Here is an 18,823-nt window from a genome sequence, read left to right as displayed (position 1 = left end):
TATGTAATAAGAAAGGTATCTAAACTTTCTAAAGTGATATTCAATTTTCTAACTACATGTAATTATAATAATATATTAGAAACAGTCATTGGTATTAGTCACTAGTATTAGTTCATTTTGCCTGGATGAGCATGATTCACCAACTCCATTTTATACCTTATTCTCATCCTCCCTCCCCCACAAAACACTAGGACACCCTTAATCTAAATTAGTTAAATACTACATGTTAATTAAAATATTATTAATTTACTGATTTTGAAAAGGTAGCACATTTACATTAGAGGATAACTGTTACTTAAATATTCACTGTGTGCCAGATTTTGTCCTAATCACTGTATATCTATTTTCCTACTTCACATAAAATTGAATGTTGGGAATTATTATACTGACTTTAGAAATAAAGCTATGAGCAAAATAGCTGCACTACTTCATCATTTTCTCCTAAAAATGGTCATCTTAAGTTAGAGCCAGGTCTCTTTCTTACACTTGCCACTATTCTATCCTGCTCAGAAATATTATGGTTTTGATAAATGGCTTCAAAATCTCTGCCTCTTCTAAGATTCTAAGACTGCATTATAATAATGCAAGCTGAAATTTTCCTGACTTGTAACTTCAAAGTCAGATGTTTCTTCAGTTAAATGTGACCCAATTAGTAGAATAATACCCAGGATCCTCACACAAGGTTACATTAAAATAACCATTAAAATGTTGCACTGGGCCTGGTGTAATGGTTCATGCCTATAATCCCAGCATTTTGAGAGACCAAAAGGGATAGATCATTTGAATCCAGGAGTTTGAGACCAGCCTATGCAACAAAGCAGGATTCCATCTCTACAAAAAAAAAAAGTGGTTTTACAACATTAGCTGGCACAGTGGTCTGTACCAATAGTCTCAGCTGCTCAGGAAGCTGAGGTGGGAGGATCACTTAGTCACCAAGGGGTGTGAGGCTGCAGTGAGCTATATCATGCCACTGCACTCCAGCCTGGACAACAGAATTAGACTCAGTCTATAGAAAAAAATTAAATAAATAAGAAAGATTAAACTGTGCACTGTAATCATCAGATTATTAAACTAGTTTTGCTAAATTGAGAAAATGTTACATAATTTCATTGATTTATATTCTGCAGCATTGTTAAAAATGTGAAACAAATCACATTACTTAATTCAATATTAAAAACTTTTCATTCTCTACCAATATATGGCTGTCACTTAAACATCTTATAATGACAGTTGCAATAACATATGCTGCTTGAATTATTTCTAATGTAGTTTTTTAAAGCAGAGTTTTATTAATTCTGTGAGGTTTTAGGCAGAATTTTGTGTGTGCAAAATTTATTGAGCTGTTATTATGTTGTAGACATTTAAAGTATTTTACTTATATAAACAGTAAATGACTTAATTTTAAAGTAATATGGATAATTAGGTAATTTTAAGAATATATCAATCTATTCTGCATCCTTGCCTATAAATAGATTGTATTGAGTGTTAAGCTGTGTACATTATAGGATTTCAACAGTTGAATTTATGTGGGTTTTTTTTTTAATATTTGGACTTCCAAAAGGGTCCAAAAGTACTAAAAACTTATAAAACTGGGTCTCAACACAAAATGTAACATTAGTTTTTATACAGAATGGGGTGGGGGAGATAATATTACAGCCAGCAAGCAGTCATGATTACCATCCACTGGTTTGATTCTATTATTGGCCGAATATATTAATGTACTTGTCTCCATTGTTCCAATGTATAATATATAAACATGATAATTGGGGTGATTTAGAAGCAGGATGCATTTAATCTTCTGCTCAGATCAATCAATTACAATACATAGGTTATAAAATGTTCTGTGATCTTACAATGAATCCTTAATAGAACAAATCTTGGACTTAAATGAAATTGGGAAATGTGTGAAGCCCACAGAGCTCACACACTTGTAACAGACAGTGGAGCTTTAACCATCACATATTTAATTAACCAACCCAAGCAAACAGAGGCTGCTCTGAAATTTGTAGAGAAAGAGAGAATACTTCAGGAAGCATAAAGCGACTTTTTCTCTTGAAGAAGAAAAGTGGAATTCAAGGGTTTCCAGATTCAATATCCTATGAAAGTTAGTTTCAGACTTATAGTTAGAGACATTATACACAGTTACCTTCTGCATGTCAATATATGTTGTCATGTGACAGATAAACTTTGTGTTTCCTGCTGTATTTGGAGATATCTATTTCTTTAAATCTATAAATTCACTGAATTTATGTGTAGTTTTAAAAAAGTTTAGTTATCTGCTGCCGGGCGCGGTGGCTCAAGCCTGTAATCCCAGCACTTTGGGAGGCTGAGGCAGGTGGATCTTGAGGTCAAGAGATCGAGACCATCCTGGTCAACATGGTGAAACCCCATCTCTACTAAAAATACAAAACATTAGCTGGGCATGGTGGCACGTGCCTGGAATCCCTGCTATTCAGGAGGTTGAGGCAGGAGAATTGCCTGAACCCAAGGAGGCAGAGGTTGTGGTGAGACGAGATCGCGCCATTGCACTCCAGCCTGGGTAACAAGAGGGAAACTCCGTCCCCCCGCCAAAAAAAAAAAAAAAAAAAAAGAGTTTAGTTATCTGACCTTTGCCTAACTTATCGTTATATTATTATGCTATAAACTCTTAATTAAAATACAACTTTATGCATGAAACTTTAATTACAGTCTACATAATGTGCAACTTCTTCAGTTTTTTCTGGAGTTCTTGATGCATTTTGGAAGGAAGGTGAACTTGGGTTAAGATGCTAAAGAGAGAAGAAATCTGTCTTAGAAATGGATGTAAAAAGCACTCTGCATTTCTTTGGGTATTTGGCGAAGAAAAGTGGTGTGTATGGATACATCAGGGCCAGTTGCCTGAGTTTGTAGTTCTATTTTCTGTGGCTGGTTGTAGGCAGAGAACAGTTGCCAACAGCAGAGTCGGATTCAGTACCATGGATAGCTCCACACGTTTAGCACCTGGGAGAGAAACTGTTGTCTCCCAATCTCAGCTGCCGCTAGCAAACAGTATGACAGAATGATCAACTTATATATATATATATATATATATATATATTTAGAAAAAAATAAAACCATACACTGGCAATGTATGGCTTTTTATATTCCCAAAGAGGCAGCTGTAAGGATTCAGGAAATCTCAAACTACTAGAAGAGCCTAGAGGTTGTCATAAGTAGCTTATTTTTAAAGTAAACCTTATTGGCCATAAAATTCAACATTCCTAGGAACATCTTCTGTTTGATTCATTTGCATTACTCTGATATGAAACAGGAGGAATTACTTTGGTTCTTGTTTTTGTTTAAATTGGGAGGGTTGGGTTTTGGAACATAATAGTTGTTATGCTTAATTCCTGGTTATTGCAATCCACCTGATTCACCTTCCTAAACTAACCCTGCTTCTCGGCCCCTCTCAGTCCCACACTCATTATTTCACTTCAGATTTTAAGCTGTAACTGAGAAAATTAGAACCCAGCTGACTCAAGGTACAGGCATAGCAGGCTAATGAGCTACAAGAACCATCCCACCCCCCTCAAATTCTATCATGCAACTGCATGTGTTGACAGGAATCTCTGGACCCTTATCTCCAGCAGGAAATGAGAGTTTCGTCTGTGTTCTGCTTGAGTAGACCGAAGTCGTAGCAAATTCCATTTAGAGAAAGGGGCGTGGAGAGGGGCTACCAGGTTAAGGGGGTGGGGGAAAAAACAAAAATAAAGGGAAAAAGAAGCAAGAAAAAACTAGAAAAACAACTTCGAAATCAGCTTTCCTGGCATGGATTGTCACATTTGTTTTCCTAAGTCTCCAGGAGGACTGTTTGAACAGAAGAGTCTGTATACCCTGAGATTCCCACGCTGGCAGCCTTTAAGAAGTGAGAAGGAAGAGGACTCTATTCTGCCATTTAATCCCTTTCCTATCCTATACGAGATGATTCTTTAGAGATGGTGGTGGAGAGCAGAATGTGGCTAGTGGGTTCCGGAGATGAGTGGCATCGGAGGTCGCAGCAAGGCTGGTAACTCTTAGCCCCACCCACCTTTTGTTCGTTCCCCCTGGCGCCCAGCCTCACCTATTTCAAACTCTTTCCTTGTTTTGTACTAGTCGCTCGCACTCTTTGTCCTTCTCGTCTTTGGCCGTCTTATCTTCCTCGCAGCCTACGGCACCTGGAGACCAAATCAACCCCCAACCTTGCAACCCTCCAGGGACTCAGGCAGAAACTGGGCATGCTCAGCGGCGCGGGCAGCTTTCAGTCTTTCCGAGGCGCGGCTCAGCGCTGGGCAGGGACCCGCGTGCCAATTCAGTTCGGGCTTCAGCAGCCACCTCCGCTGAACCCAGGGATCCGAGCTGCGCCCTGAGGCTAAATCTACACCCTTAGATGGTTCATTCTCAATCTTCAACCTGCTGAGCACCAACAGAGCTTACAAATAATCCTCATTAAGGAAATGTTTTCCCACCTGTCTTTTCCTTGCAGCTAAGGGTCGTTTAGCTACTGCGGCGTGAGGAGCTCAGCCCTGTGGCTGGTGGCTGTAGAGATCACCTTCCCCGAGTAGCTGTTTGTCACTGAGTTTTGGAGATTTCTTGGCTGGCTTCCGTTAAAGCATGCTTGAGTAATCTGAGCTGTGGCGGCGCCCAAGCTGTCGGGATAAAGGGAGCGTGTGTGTGTGTGTGTGTGTGTGTGTGTGTGTGTTAGGGGGAGAGGGCGGGGATAGAAACGTCAACTACCCCCCCACCCCCGACCCCCAGTCTCCTTTTCCCTCTCTCCTTCCTGCAAAAGCTGCACAAGTCTTCCATCCCCTCTCAGCCATCCTCACTGCTCTGGGCAACCGCCAGGTTAAGCCCATTTGCACTGAGAAATTGGCGCCGTTTGGGAGAAGAGAAACAGATCGATTGCCCTTGTGACTCCCCGCCCCCTTCCCACCCCACCCCCATCGCTCCCTCCCTCTTTCCCTCCCCCGCCACCTCCCCTCACCCCGCCTCCTTCCCGCTCCCCACCCCCAAACCCTCTCACCCGCTGCAGTCCGGTGCGAGGCCCCCTCCGGAAGGTGAGGGGAATGGATTGGACTCCGGTGGGGAAAGCGGGTGTCTAGAAGTGGTGCTAATGGGAAGAGAATTCTGGTTTCAAAAGAGGATGCTCCGCCACAAAGAGCGGCTCGCGCGCTGGCCTGGGCTCTAGCCGAGGAGAGATCCAGGGAGAACTCCAGAGCTCCGGGGGAGCGCTCCTCGGAAGACCGGGGCCAACATGCCTGTGCGCAGGGGGCATGTGGCACCACAAAATACATTTCTGGGGACCATCATTCGGAAATTTGAAGGGCAAAGTAAGTTCATTTGTTCTCTTCTCTCGCCCTCGCTTTCTGCTTTGATAGTGCACTTGGCGTCCGCCGCTTCCAAGCTGGGGAGACCGGCAACTCCAGGCTGTCAAGTTAAGAGGCTGTGAAACCGAGCCAGGAGGTTCGAATGGCAGCGGGAGTGTTCTCCTTCTGATATTAATTTTGATTTACATTTTAGATTACGGTCTCCATTATAGGAGGCAATTTGATCCTCCTCTACCACTGCTCCATTATCTGCCTTGCTACTTAATGTCCTACTATTCTACTATCTTAAAGGGAACGTGCTAGGATAACATGGGTTTATATTTTGAGGCTGTTTTACTGTAGACTTTCTGAAAGTCGGAAGCAAAGCAGACCACACAATTCAACAAGATAATGTAAATGGTAGTAGCGATGTAAATGGCTATGCAAACTATATTTTACCTTGGTTAAACTGCAAGACAGTGGTATGACAGGGATGCTTGCTTGCTATTAGTTTATAGAAGCTAAATTTTGTATTGAATCAATGCAAATATATCCTCAGCAGGATAATTTGGAAAAGCAGTATCTCAACTGTGGTGGTTCCCGATGCAAATAGCTCATTATTCAAAATAATATTCCTATTCTTTTTTTAATCCCCTTTAAAATTTCCATCTAGAAATTTAAAAATGAAGTGTAATAAGTAAATCCCACAAAGACTGAATGCACAGAAATTTAATGTTGTCATGTGAACTAACTACAGGGAATAAATTGTTGGTATACAAATATATTAATTTAAGATCCTGTATTTGTAAACTTATTTTCGTCCTTTTCTTAAAACTCTATTAATACATTTGTATGCCATGCATTTTGCGGTTATTTCAGCACTGCATTTAGAGATGTGAGGACCTGGTACCTCGCATACAAAATAAACTTGTATATCTTGCTTCACCATCTATCTGGAAATAGTAAATACAATCTGTGATCAAAATTAATAAGCTCTTTGTATTGAAATGCCTGCTACTACACATACACAAAAATCAAGGATCTCCCAAAGTAAAAGTAAAAGGTGTTATCATGATATTTACTGTGTGTATGTAAATATTTTTCTTTCGGAAAATATATAGTATGAAAAGGTGAACCTTTGCATTATTGAACTGACATTAAATGTGAAGTAGTTTCATTAGTAAAGCTAGTTGTCTTCGTTTTTAACATGATGTGTGTGACATGCCCAAGAGAGATAGAGAGGAGCCAAAGGATAATAACTACTTTAAGAAAGTTGTATTCAAAGGGCCAAGGTTGAAATGAGAGGTCTGACAACTACAGAATGTTTCACTGTTTGACTTTGAAAACATTTACCTTACAATTAAATAACATTCTGAAAATATCAATGGGCAGCTGCTTGTCTGAGTGTCCACTAAGATCCCCAGCAGTTGCAGGGCTTGAAAACTAGACTATTTGGGAAATTCTCTTCTTGCAGCTTGAAGAGTGGTTTCTTAATATTTTCTGTTAAAATCATTTAGGATAATTAATCTCACATTTAAATTTTGCAGGGTTTCTTGTGTTTCTTTTTATAAAGGCTGGGGCAATTAGTAATTTGGGTGCACCTGCATTTCAGACTTATTATGCAACAAATTGCTTCAGTGTTACAGAGAATATTGTGGAAGCTTTTTAAAAGATGCCATACTATTTTCCTATTACAGATAAAAAATTTATCATTGCAAATGCCAGAGTGCAGAACTGTGCCATCATCTATTGCAACGATGGGTTCTGTGAGATGACTGGTTTCTCCAGGCCAGATGTCATGCAAAAGCCATGCACCTGCGACTTTCTCCATGGCCCCGAGACCAAGAGGCATGATATTGCCCAAATTGCCCAGGCATTGCTGGGATCAGAAGAAAGGAAAGTGGAGGTCACCTACTATCACAAAAATGGTAAAATTTATCTATTTAGAATTCTTTCCATTTGATCCCATTGAAAATATATTTTGACTATTGGAAGTTCATATGCAGAGAATCCCAAAATGTTCAATTGCAGATATGTGCTTTGCTTGTAGTATTTGGGGATCCAACATATATGGGTACTCTGATGAGGGGTCTGGTAGAAACAATTTCTTCTTTGAATAAGGATACTGTGAATTGTTCAAAAGTGCAATAACATAATGTCACTAAGGTTAAAATGCTACAAATCAGTCTTAGATACTCCTCTTTTTACAGAATTATAGAAAGATCAACAATTTACTGCTTGTATTGGTATGCATTTGGTAGGTGAAAAATACAGTGTTATTTGTTTTAACTTTAAAATACTCCACAAAGCAAATTCATGTTGAAAACTATATCTAAAACTATTAGTTATGTCTCTTGGCTCTTTAGATTTAGTTGAAAGGCAATACCTCTTGTTTCTTTTGCTCCTTCTTATATAAGATTAAGGATAATAAATAGGAAGTTTTACATTGATCCAATTAACCTGTGCATATCAAATAATAAAGGCTGTTTATGTAGTCATAATTTGTTTTAAAATAAGAAATGTAGAAAAAAATTATGATACTGTGGAGTTATTAGTATTCATTTTATAACTACAGCAAAACTGGCACCTTCAACTTAAGGTCATACCTCAACTTCAAGGGCAACACCTCCTTCGGTCAAACTTGCTATGAGAGTAATAAGAGTTAGACATAACAGCTCTCTTAAAAAATTACACATGTAATATATAGGCATGTCTTAAATACTCAATATATATGTAAATGAACTCACATGTATAAATGCTCAGATATTCCCATTTTAAGGTATATATAGTCCCAAATATCTATATCTATATCTATATCTATAAAGATATTTGACAATTTAGGGCTTAAAGGTAAAATTATTTTTAAAACTTACATGTTATAGTTAACTTTGTTGATATTTTATCTTCACCTATTTCTTTTTATCCCACTAACAGAAATTAGTAAGGCAGAGTGGTAACTGTTCAGATTTTTAGAAAACTCTTAAGTTTTTTATAAATATGTAATGTGCCATAGCTTATATCATATAATGACTCATCATTTTGTAAACTACAGAGAAAAAAAGACAGCAGGGAAAATGTTTAACTCTTACTCTTATTTTCTTATAATTCAAAGTACAATGTACAATTCTTAATTACTACATTTCCTTAACATGAACTTCAGTGGTTACAAAACATTACTGGAAAAACAGGTTTGTATAACTTTGTAATAATCTGTAATAAAAGCAATTGTATAGTTATCAAACAGATAGAAATTGTTTTTAAAGTTCTTCCCACATTTCTCTTACTTTTCTATCAGTAGTGTCGGCATACTAGAAATAGCCTAATTGCTCTGTTGTCTTGAAAACATTTGTTGGATTGAGCTCTCACTACCCAAATGCAACTCATGTCTTTTGAGTATCTGATGCCAACAATCTGGATGTTTGTAATAATTTGAATGTCTGATATTTTTTCTTATTGAATATTTATTATGACGTCAACAGAGTCTATATTGTGGCAACTTGAGTGCATGTTGGTCCATATTTGGTCATTATGTTTTCTAGACCATTTCATGGTTTTTTACAACTCATAGAATTTAAGTATGACATTAATCTGGATTGCCCAAATTGCTCAGATTAGGTATATCTTTCAGAGTGTTTTCAAGTAGCAGTTATCTATTGTACCACAAGTGGTATGATGATGTTTTGAAAGTTGTGCAATGGGAGTGTGTAAAATGGTCTCAAAACACCTTAAAACAGCAATTTAATAGGAAGCACAAGCATGATTAATTCCTCTTAAATTGTTGAATCTTCTGTATTAAACATGTTAGTACATTGACAAATGCAAATCTTTTTGTTTGAATGATTTTCTTGGTTATATGAATTAAAACGCCTCTTTTTTCAGTAAAGGATTTTTGGTTTGGAAGCTTGTTTAGGTCTGAAAAATTAATATTTGGTAAAAATTTTGATTCTGTTGACTTCATTTTCAGATGTAACTCAATCTTCAAGGACTTGAGTATCTTTAGCATTAACAATAAAATCTACCCATTTTGCTTTAATTGATACGGAAAACATGAGATGATGGGCTAAGCATTTTCTTTTCTTCCAAATAAAAATATTAATTTGAATGACTTTTTTAGATAGTGAAGACACAATCATACTTATTTCCTTTGCATGTAATAAATTTGTGTTTTAGCTACCAGTTCAAATACCTTGAATAGAATTTTCACTGTGTCTTGGGATTATTTATATGACAACTGCAAAATCAGTTAGAGCTTATGAGGTAAAATTGTTGGATAGTCTTACCTCTTAGAGATATGACTACTGCCAGCTACGCTACATTTATAAAAGCAGGAAGGGTGAAAATCACCAACATTTTTGTTGATTTGTTTCTCAAAGCTTCCTTAATTCTTTGTTATTGATGCCACGACTTTTGAGAGTTTCTTGATTTCTTAACTGTATACAGTAAATCCTTCTTTGGCTTATTCTTTATTTAGCATTTCACAAGAATATGAAGAATGATGTAATAAGCCCAATGAACAAATCGACAGAACATTGATACATTCTGTTTCCATTTCTTCCATTTGCTCTTACCGGAGGAGTAAAAATATCACTGAGGCATTATTTTGGAAAGCTTGTTCACTAACATGGCCCAGAGGCTTTATAAGCAATTTAAACCCGTGATCTATGCAATGAATTCACATTGATGCAGTTCATGGTGAATGGCATGATTGTCATTTTGAAATAACACTTCCTACTATGCTCCTGTATGTGATTGTGCTAGGTACAATTAAACTCGCTGTTTATCAGAATATCAATTTTTAAAAACCTAGTTATTTGCGGTAGGAATATTTGACAGCTCTTCCTTTGAGGATTCTATTTTACAGTTTAAGTCATTATTGCATAAATCATCCTTGGCAGCTGTGAAATATTGCTTGAGGTGATAAAGCTGTAAATCTTTTGACATAAAACTCTAATTATACAAAACTATAATTATGCTTTGACTTATATAAGGATGGGTATGTATTTTAATAGCATAATAGATTCATTTAAAAATACCTTTTCAGCAACAAAGATTAAAAAATAGCAAACACTTGAGTTACTAACTAGTTTGTAGTTTGTAGATGATACAAATAGAAAGGAAACAAACAAAAAAAATAGCCCCCACAACTAAGTTTATCCTTCATCTTGTTTGGACTATGTCACAGAATAGAGCTAGCTAGTTTAAGTGCTAAACCCCTTCAGGCATATTTAGAAATGTGACTTTGACCTTAAATTATCAAGCAACTTTAAACATTTGAAAAATCAAAGTAAATTTCTCCAGGAGAAATAAAGGTCTTTACCAGTAGGAAAGTAGGACTTAAAATGTATTATTTTCTGAGGTCAGAGCATTCTTCTTGTATGTTTGTCATTATGCTTCCATACACACCACAGTATAATTTTGCTAACAAATCAGAAATATACAGTGCTACTTTCCTTATCTTCATGCTGCTTTTAAAGAACTGAAGAATGATAAGGGGCTGAGGGAAGTCCTGCCTAATCCAGTCAGATATCAGTACAAAGTTTCAGAGGTAGAGTTTGATTAACTAAACTCAGAAGAGGTCTTGCTTTGGTAGTACTGAACTTACTATATCTGAGAATTATGTGGAATTATCTTCTAGAAGCAGCCTTGCTTTTGTGAATCAAGGTGAAGATGTAGATTCAGCGACTCCTCTCTCATGTAATGTACCAGGCACTATAAGAACAGTAGGTGCTGGGTGCGGTGGCTCACACCTATAATCCCAGCACTTTAGGAGGCCAAGGCGGGTGGATCATGAGGTCAAGAGATTGAGACCATCTTGGTCAACATGGTGAAACCCTGTCTCTACTAAAAATGCAAAAATTAGCTGGGCATAGTGGCACATGCCTGTAGTCCCAGCTACTTGGGAGGCTGAGGCAGGAGAATTGCTTGAACCCAGGAGGCGGAGGTTGCGGTGAGCCGAGATAGGGCCATTGCACTCCAGCCTGGGCAACAAGAGTGAAACTCCGTATCAAGAAAAAAAAAAAAAAAAAAAAAAGAACAGTAGGAAGATATACAAAGGATGATTTCACCTGATCTCTGTAGGACATTTGTATTACAGAGTGACTAATATTCATTTTTATCTTCTACATAGCAGCTGTTTTTATAAAATTATTTTTAAAGGAAAAACAGTATTTGGAGTATGAGGTTGTTAAATGCATAGAGAGCCTACAAAATTTAGTATTAATTGCTGTTTTCCTTCTATTCCCCAAATTTAAAACAAATGTGCTTATGTATATCTTTTTTCACCTTTGTCATGTATACGTAATAATATATTAAAGAAGCAATGAAGTTTAAAGTTTATTAGCACAAACAGAAATTTCAAAAAATTTCATAATAGCTTTATATAAGTTATATGGCATATAAAACATTCAGCTCTCTTAATTCTTGGATTGTGTAGAAGAGATACAGATGGTAGTTTTTTAGACAAGAACAAAAATATATTTTATGTGTGTGTAATTCAAGCAATGAGAAAGATTTTCAGAGAGTATCTTGCCTAGAGTTTGCTTGGGTGTTCATTTTAACTTTCTGTTTATAATTTTTTATGTTCTATTCAATAGACTATTGCGACAACAGTAATCCTAAAATTCATTTATTTTATGTGCCTAAATTTTGTATCATCTCATGGACTTTGAATATTATCCAGAATTCAAATTTGATCAGTTGTAATTGTTGATAAAATAGGCATTCTCAAGAAATGCTCTTCTTCACAATTCGAAAACTATTTCAGTATTGTCCTAAGTAAAACCAAATATCCTAAAATGTAGATGAGCTGTGTTTATCAGTTACTTTTCACTATTCACCAACATCATACCTCTAAGCAGGTCTGGTGCCAAGAAGAAGCCATAGTTTCTACCAGCTTGAGAGTGAACTTCTCAAGTTATTTTCACATCCAAGGGGCTTGAGAACAGGTCAGTTTAGTATTATACAAACAAGATAGGGTTAACGGGAGAAACTTGCTTCCACCGGCTTCAAAAGGTTTTTGGTTGGTTAGTTGATTGGTTTTGGTTTTGTTGCTGTTGTTGTTTCCTATAAATAATCTCTGAGTCCATTGCTAGCAATCTGGCCTGCCTAGTTAGTTGAGCCACAGGGAAGTAATAGTTGGGGTATGAGTACTGAGGTGTCACCATTCATCTGGGCTTATAAACTAGAAACTTTGGCATAATTTTCCACTTTTCTCCATCCCTCAGCTCCCTAAAACCAATTGGTTACCAATCCTTTCAATATTTACATCAGAAATGTTTCTCAATGCTTCCTCCACTTTTCCAACCACTTCAAGTGGTCTGATTAAAGCCTGCTGTCCTTCTGAAGTAATCAAGTTTCTAGTTTCTCTCCTACAATCCATCCTCCATATGCTATCAGAGAGCTATTCCCAAAACATGAGTCACCTATACTTCTTAGTGCCAAGAATTACTGGAAGTAATTTTTACATATCAAATAGTGGATACAACCATCCCATAAAATATATACTCTTATTATCCCCATTTTGTGGAAATAACACTGAGGCTCAGAGAGACTGAATAATTTGCCAAATTGCACATAGCTTATACATGGTGGAGTCTGAGCCCTAAACAAATTTGCCTTACAGCTGCTCAATGTACCAATATCAGACCTCAGCTTGAAAACCTGTTTTCAGTCATTAAACCTCTCAGGATACTGGCTGCCTTCAGAATTGAATTCACTTGGGATTTCAAGAATGGTGTTGTCTTAGTCTTTTCCTGCTGTGATAACAAAATAACTTAGAGTGGGTAACTTACAAATAATAGAGATTTATTTCTCACAGTTTTGGAGGCTGGGAAGCTCAAGATCAAGGCATGAGGCTGGTAAAGGTTGGTTCTTTGCTTTCAAGATGGAAATTTGTTGCCTGTGACCTCACAAGGCAGAATACAGAGGGCTAAAAGGGGTAGTCATCTCTCTGAAGACTCTTAAAGGCATTAATCCCATTCAGGAGAGTGGAGCCCTTATGACTTAATCACACCCCAAAAGTCTACACTTCTTACGACTCTCATGTTGGGGTTGAAGTTCCAACATATGAATTTTGAAGGAACACATACATTGAAACCATCATAGGTATGTTTAGAGAAATCGAACTGGATTCCCAGCTCTGAAAATAACTAGACCTTCTTTGTGCCTCATTTTTCTTTTCTGATACCTATTTGGACAATATCATCTATGTTGTCAGGCTTATCGAATGTGTTGCATGCAATCAAGAACATAGCATTATTTCTGGCATGGTTTCTTGGCTGTAATTTGTTCAATAAATATCAACTAGTTGAATATATTGCCACCTTAATTTCTCCCGCAAATCTTATGATCCAGTCATACTTGATTGCTCAGTTTCTTAAAGTAGTAACATATTTTTCTTCTACTAATACTCTTTAACCTTTAGAAGTTTCTCTTTACCTATAATGAATACTTCAAAGTATTTCTAAATGGATCGCCCTTCTTTCAGCTTCTTATCCTAGAGAAATCATCTTTATCCTTTCAAAGACAGGTCAAAAGACCTCTCTGTGAAGTTCCGCCTGATGTTCTCACTGCCTGGACCTCTAGAACCATTAGCACTTGGTTCTAGACTCCATGGTAGCCTCTGAAGTGTGCTTCTTGTTATTACATATTATTGTAGTTAATTTAGTCTATTTTTAGTTTATTCAGATAAAACACCAAGTCTTATTAATTTCTGTCTCCAGAATATATAGAAGAGTAACTAGTACTAAGTGGGTGCACTGTTAGTATTCACCTAAAGAATGAAAAGAAGATGAAAAATGGTACCATGGGGTTAGAAAAAAAAAACAAAACTACTTAAGATAATAAGATCTAGGGGAAAGTGTATTATAGGAAAAGTGTGATGCTTTGAATATTTTTTTTCATTTTCTTAAGAACACTTCTAAAATATTAAAAACCATTTTTACCTTAATTTTATTAGTGGCCATATTTTTTGTTTAGTAATCTAAGATATTAAATCATCTTCTTAGCCTGAAACTATATGAATAGCTAGAAAGATATTTAATGAAGAGTTAGAGATAAACTGTCACCAGAAATTATTAACCTGTTACCTAAGTGTCACTCACTTGCTACCCCACCAATGACTTACTAGTGTCTCCAACAATCTCTAATAGAGCAAATCGAAGTTTTTTTCTGTTCTCTTCTAACTTGATTTCATTGCTATGGTTGACACAATATCTAATGCAACAATTTATCCTTCCTTGGGTTCTTGAAAATTCTTAATCAGTAATGAAGCTTGATTTCAGGGTTATACAATAATGCAAATGTAAAATGTAAAGTGATAAAGCTAGGTTATTAATAATTAATTATTATAATTGACAGATGAATATTTCCTCTCTCTCTTTATTGTGCTGTCTGCATTTACAGATAGTACTGAACTACCAAGAAGCAATATAGTTAGGTAGTTATAAGGCATTAATTACAGTAGTGAAAAAATATGTCTTATTATGAACAAATTAAGCAAGTTAATAGGTTATGAGAAAACAGAATTCCAGATTCTCATGGCTGTTACTGAATATTCCATAATCTCCGCCTCATCCTCCTTAAATTTACATGAAATATCTAATTAAGAAAAGCAAAGGGCCCTTTCCATGATAGCTCAAATCCTAGCTGAGGCGTCTCCTATGACTTTTCCCAAGTTAAAGTAGGCCTGCTTGTGTGCAAACTTGTCCTTTTCATGATTCCCACTGTTTTGTAGAATGTCTCACACTACTTTTTACTCAGAAAATGGGTAAAAACAGCTGTGGCTGGTGCTCAGTGGGCAGGAATTCAAGGGAGGAGTGAGAGAGGACTGTGGGTACATTTCTGCCTTTAGTTGGCTCATTTTGTAAAATGATCTCAAACTAGACTCTGCAGGGCAGGATGTCTGAGGTTCCCTGAGCCACGTGGCTTTTGCTTACCTGCATTTTCTTTCCAGATGAGTCAGAATACAGTGTAATACCAAGTGGACTCTCACCATTGTGGGTTTTATTGTTTCCTTTTTCTGTTTTTATTTTATTCTTTCCTTCTTCCTTTGGGATCATTAGGGGTGTTTTCATTTATCATTCTTTCTTAATTTTGATAGAACATTAATTCTTCCACGTTTTTTGAAATACTGGTTTTGAGAGAAATGTAATAACTGCATGAGTTCAAGCAACTTAAAATGTCTGTCGCTTATATAGATTATTGTCCTTTAGCCTCAAAACACTCTTCTTACTTCTATTCGGTGAAATCTGTATCAATGACTTAAGATGATGGGCATGATGACAAAAATGAAAATACAAAACTAGTGGTGGTTTTATAACAAATAACAAATAAATAAAAATCTATTTGTGCTAAAAAATGATCACCTATTTTAACACAATCTTAAGGTATTTGCATATACTAATTAAGACTATATCAATTGGACAAAATCAGTGTCAGAGCTATGCAGGTTGTATGGTATGTGAATGTTTTTTAATAAAGTTTCTGTTTACTCTTTTAGCTAAATCCATTAAAATTTCTTCTGATTTTGCTAAAAAGTCTTATATATACCATCTGTTTTCTTTAATAATATTAATCATTTGATCTTTAGCTGTACATTTATTCAAGGGGTTTACATGTAACAGATGTGCTCTTTAGATTTTAATTTTCTTGGTTGTAGGCAATGGACACCAGCCCTCTACTCAGTACAGATTTTCTCCCAAAGGACAAACATTGAGTTCCAGCTCAGCGATTGGTTCTCCCTATAAATTGCTTTAAGTGATTTTCATGACAGCTTTGGGAGGAGAAATTATCCCATTTTATAGACAAGTTAAAGTGAGTTTCAGAGAAATTAAGTACTAATGATCACAAGCAATGTGGAAGTGTGGTTTACAATCTATGTTTATCTATGCTTGCAAACTCTAGCACATTGCCTCCAAATGATACACCTCTTAAACCTCAACCTACTCTATTCTATATTTCCTAGTTCTAGTTCTTAATCATAGATTCTACTGATCATGAAAGGTTCAAATTTGATTAACTTGGTTCATATCAAAGAGTGAATAAAGCAAGGCATTTTGCATTTTAAACAGAACTTTATCAATCAAAATGAATCTCTATCAGACAGGGTGTTAGATTTTAGTAGAATGAGGATAGCTAGAATATGCTTATAATTTGCATCATTTTTAATGGCATTCTTTTTTGCTCTTAAAAGTGTCCCAGTTTTGGACTATACATTGTATGGTTGACTTAGATTTTGGGGGCATGTTTGGTTAAGGCCCTCTTAGCTACTATATGTCTAGTCTTTATCTACAAAGTTACGAAGAAAATTCATAGAGTATTGTGGCTCAGTTGGAGGGACATGTATAATGTTGTCTTCCCCTCTCCTTCCCACAAGAAAGTTTTATTTCCTGGCAAGATTATGTGATTTGACAAAATTCACCGCTAGTATTTCAAAGGGAAAGCATAAATATACTGTATGGAGAGAGTCTGGTTGATTTAAAATGCCTCCAATTTTCTGCATCTTGAGCCAAATGTCAGATTCAATTCCTGCTACACAGCCTACTATCTTGTTTCCCTGAGCTCCTCCCAAACCCGTCATCCTCAGGATTCCTCCCTTTGACCACTGGGTTCCTTCTTCCTCAGATAGCCTTAATGTCCCCTCCCTGAACCCTTCAACACTCCTTCACTTTTAAGCAAATTCTGTACCGCGTCAATCTCAGCTCATTTCTAAGGTCTCTAAGTCCCTTAGGTAGCCTTCTCCACATTTCCTAATGTGTTTTCCTTTTCTCTGTTGGAACGTTTATGAAACTGTGTTGTAGTAATTTGTTTCTATGTCTGTCTTTTCCACTCTGTTGAACATTTTGAAGGTACTTTTTAAGGCAGTTTTTAAAAAGTAGAAGAAATGGTGGGTGAGTAAAGAATAAACTTAGCGATCCCAGCAATATACCCATTTACAGATGAATATGTATGTTAGGTGTCAGGGTCTGTAAAAATTTTATTCATTCACCATATTGTGCCATTTTGCTAGCTAAGGGAATGGTGAAAATCAATAATTTACATTGTTTATTGACTAAGAAATTATTAACTTGCTGCCATATGGTTTATATATTATAAAGCAATTTATTCTAATACTTAATAACATGCAACTCATTATAAAATTACATAACAAATCACTCTTCCTAGTTAGCCTAGAAAGAAAAAGGTGAATGGTCAGAAGAGTTCAGATAGATCCCTGATGCCAACACAGTTGACTGATTCTGATGGAACACCCACAAGTTTAATAAAAGGAATAATATCTCTACATGTTCTCATAATGATATGCGCATGTTTACAAATCATCCCAGCCCTCTCTGGATCTCCTCAGTTAAATACACTTGACAAAAAACTTATAAAACCTTTCAATTATTCTGATATCTTTTTCTATCTTTTCCCACACGTTGGAAGCAGCTTCAGACTTACACTGGTCTCACAATACATTTAATTATTTTTTCCAAGCCATGGGTCATGGGTTGAGATTGTAAGGCCTGTATGATATCAGAAGACACTTTAACAGTCACATCCTGATACAGGATTTCACCACTTCAGCAAGGACTTCATATCTCTACTCTCTCTCTGTCAAAGTGATACAATTTCGCTGTTGAAAAATTAGAAAATACAGAGAGAAAATAGAAAAAAAAATCTTAATCCTAAGAGATCTCCACTGTTACAATGATGGCGTGTAGTGCAGCTCTAATTTTCCTACACAAATACACTCGTGTGTGCATTCATGCATGTTTTTAACAAGACCAGAACAGCACTATATATATAAAACTGTAGTTTGTTTTCCTCACTGAGAAATTCCTGTTGAACATGCATATGCTTTTTAATGATTTCATAGTATTTTTACACAGACAGCCAGTAATTGTGTTAATATCTACAGAATATTATCAATATTTATCACTTAATAATTGAACGCTTAACTATTTCTAACTTTTTACTATTGTGCAAATGTACCAAGAGTCTATTCATCCGTCTTGATCACCTGTACTTGTTTTTCTTACAAAATACTTGTAGAAGTATAATTACTGCATAATAGTATGACTATCTTAAAAACTTTTGATACCTCTTGTCAAACTACAACTCCAAAAAGGAATATGTTTAACTGCACGTTTTATGTGTCTAATACAACTTGGCATTCTTTTTAATTTTTGTTAAATCAAGTAGAAAGAGTACCTTATTGTCTGATCACTAAATTTAATCCAAAGTCTTTATTGAAAAACACACATAGAAAATATTTGAGGCAATTTATTTGCCTATTTTAAAAGTGCTCAGCATTTTCAAACCTAGGGAGCAATGAGAATCTCTTTAATAGTTGAATATCCTCGCTGGGTGCCCCACTTCACGCCAGGTTCACTCTGCCAAATACTGCTTTTCACATTCACATTTTCATTTAAGTAATTTGCTGGCATTTTTCCAAGCCTCATATTCAGAAACTGATACCAAGTCTTTACTATTTAAATAATTTACTATTTAAAAGTTCAAACATTCCTTGACACTTTTTCTCC

The 18,823-nt window shown here is 36.2% G+C and overlaps 1 protein-coding gene and 1 long non-coding RNA gene across 5 annotated transcripts in view; both read left to right on the top strand.

Annotated features, from left to right (window-relative positions):
* Positions 1-4,110: 4,110 nt before the first annotated feature.
* KCNH7 (potassium voltage-gated channel subfamily H member 7) overlaps positions 4,111-18,823 on the top strand; it is a 462,003-nt gene continuing 447,290 nt past the window's right edge. For all 4 annotated transcript variants that reach the window (XM_032286560.1, XM_032286559.1, XM_032286561.1 and 1 more), the window contains exons 1-2: positions 4,111-5,324; positions 6,998-7,228. In XM_032286560.1, coding sequence (XP_032142451.1) covers positions 5,249-5,324; positions 6,998-7,228 — 307 coding nt within the window. In that variant the 5' untranslated portion in view covers positions 4,111-5,248. The remainder of the gene's footprint in view (positions 5,325-6,997; positions 7,229-18,823) is intronic.
* Positions 7,262-18,747, top strand: LOC116557084. The gene is made up of 2 exons (XR_004271349.1): positions 7,262-11,024; positions 11,341-18,747. It is a non-coding gene; the product is annotated as an uncharacterized LOC116557084 (long non-coding RNA).

Source organism: Sapajus apella, unplaced genomic scaffold (assembly GCF_009761245.1).
Source record: "Sapajus apella isolate SASKATOON/1434 unplaced genomic scaffold, GSC_monkey_1.0 scaffold18, whole genome shotgun sequence".
Lineage (NCBI taxonomy): Eukaryota > Metazoa > Chordata > Mammalia > Primates > Cebidae > Sapajus > Sapajus apella.
The sequence above is the reverse complement of the archived record's forward strand: the minus strand, read 5'-3'. Positions and strand labels throughout refer to the sequence as shown.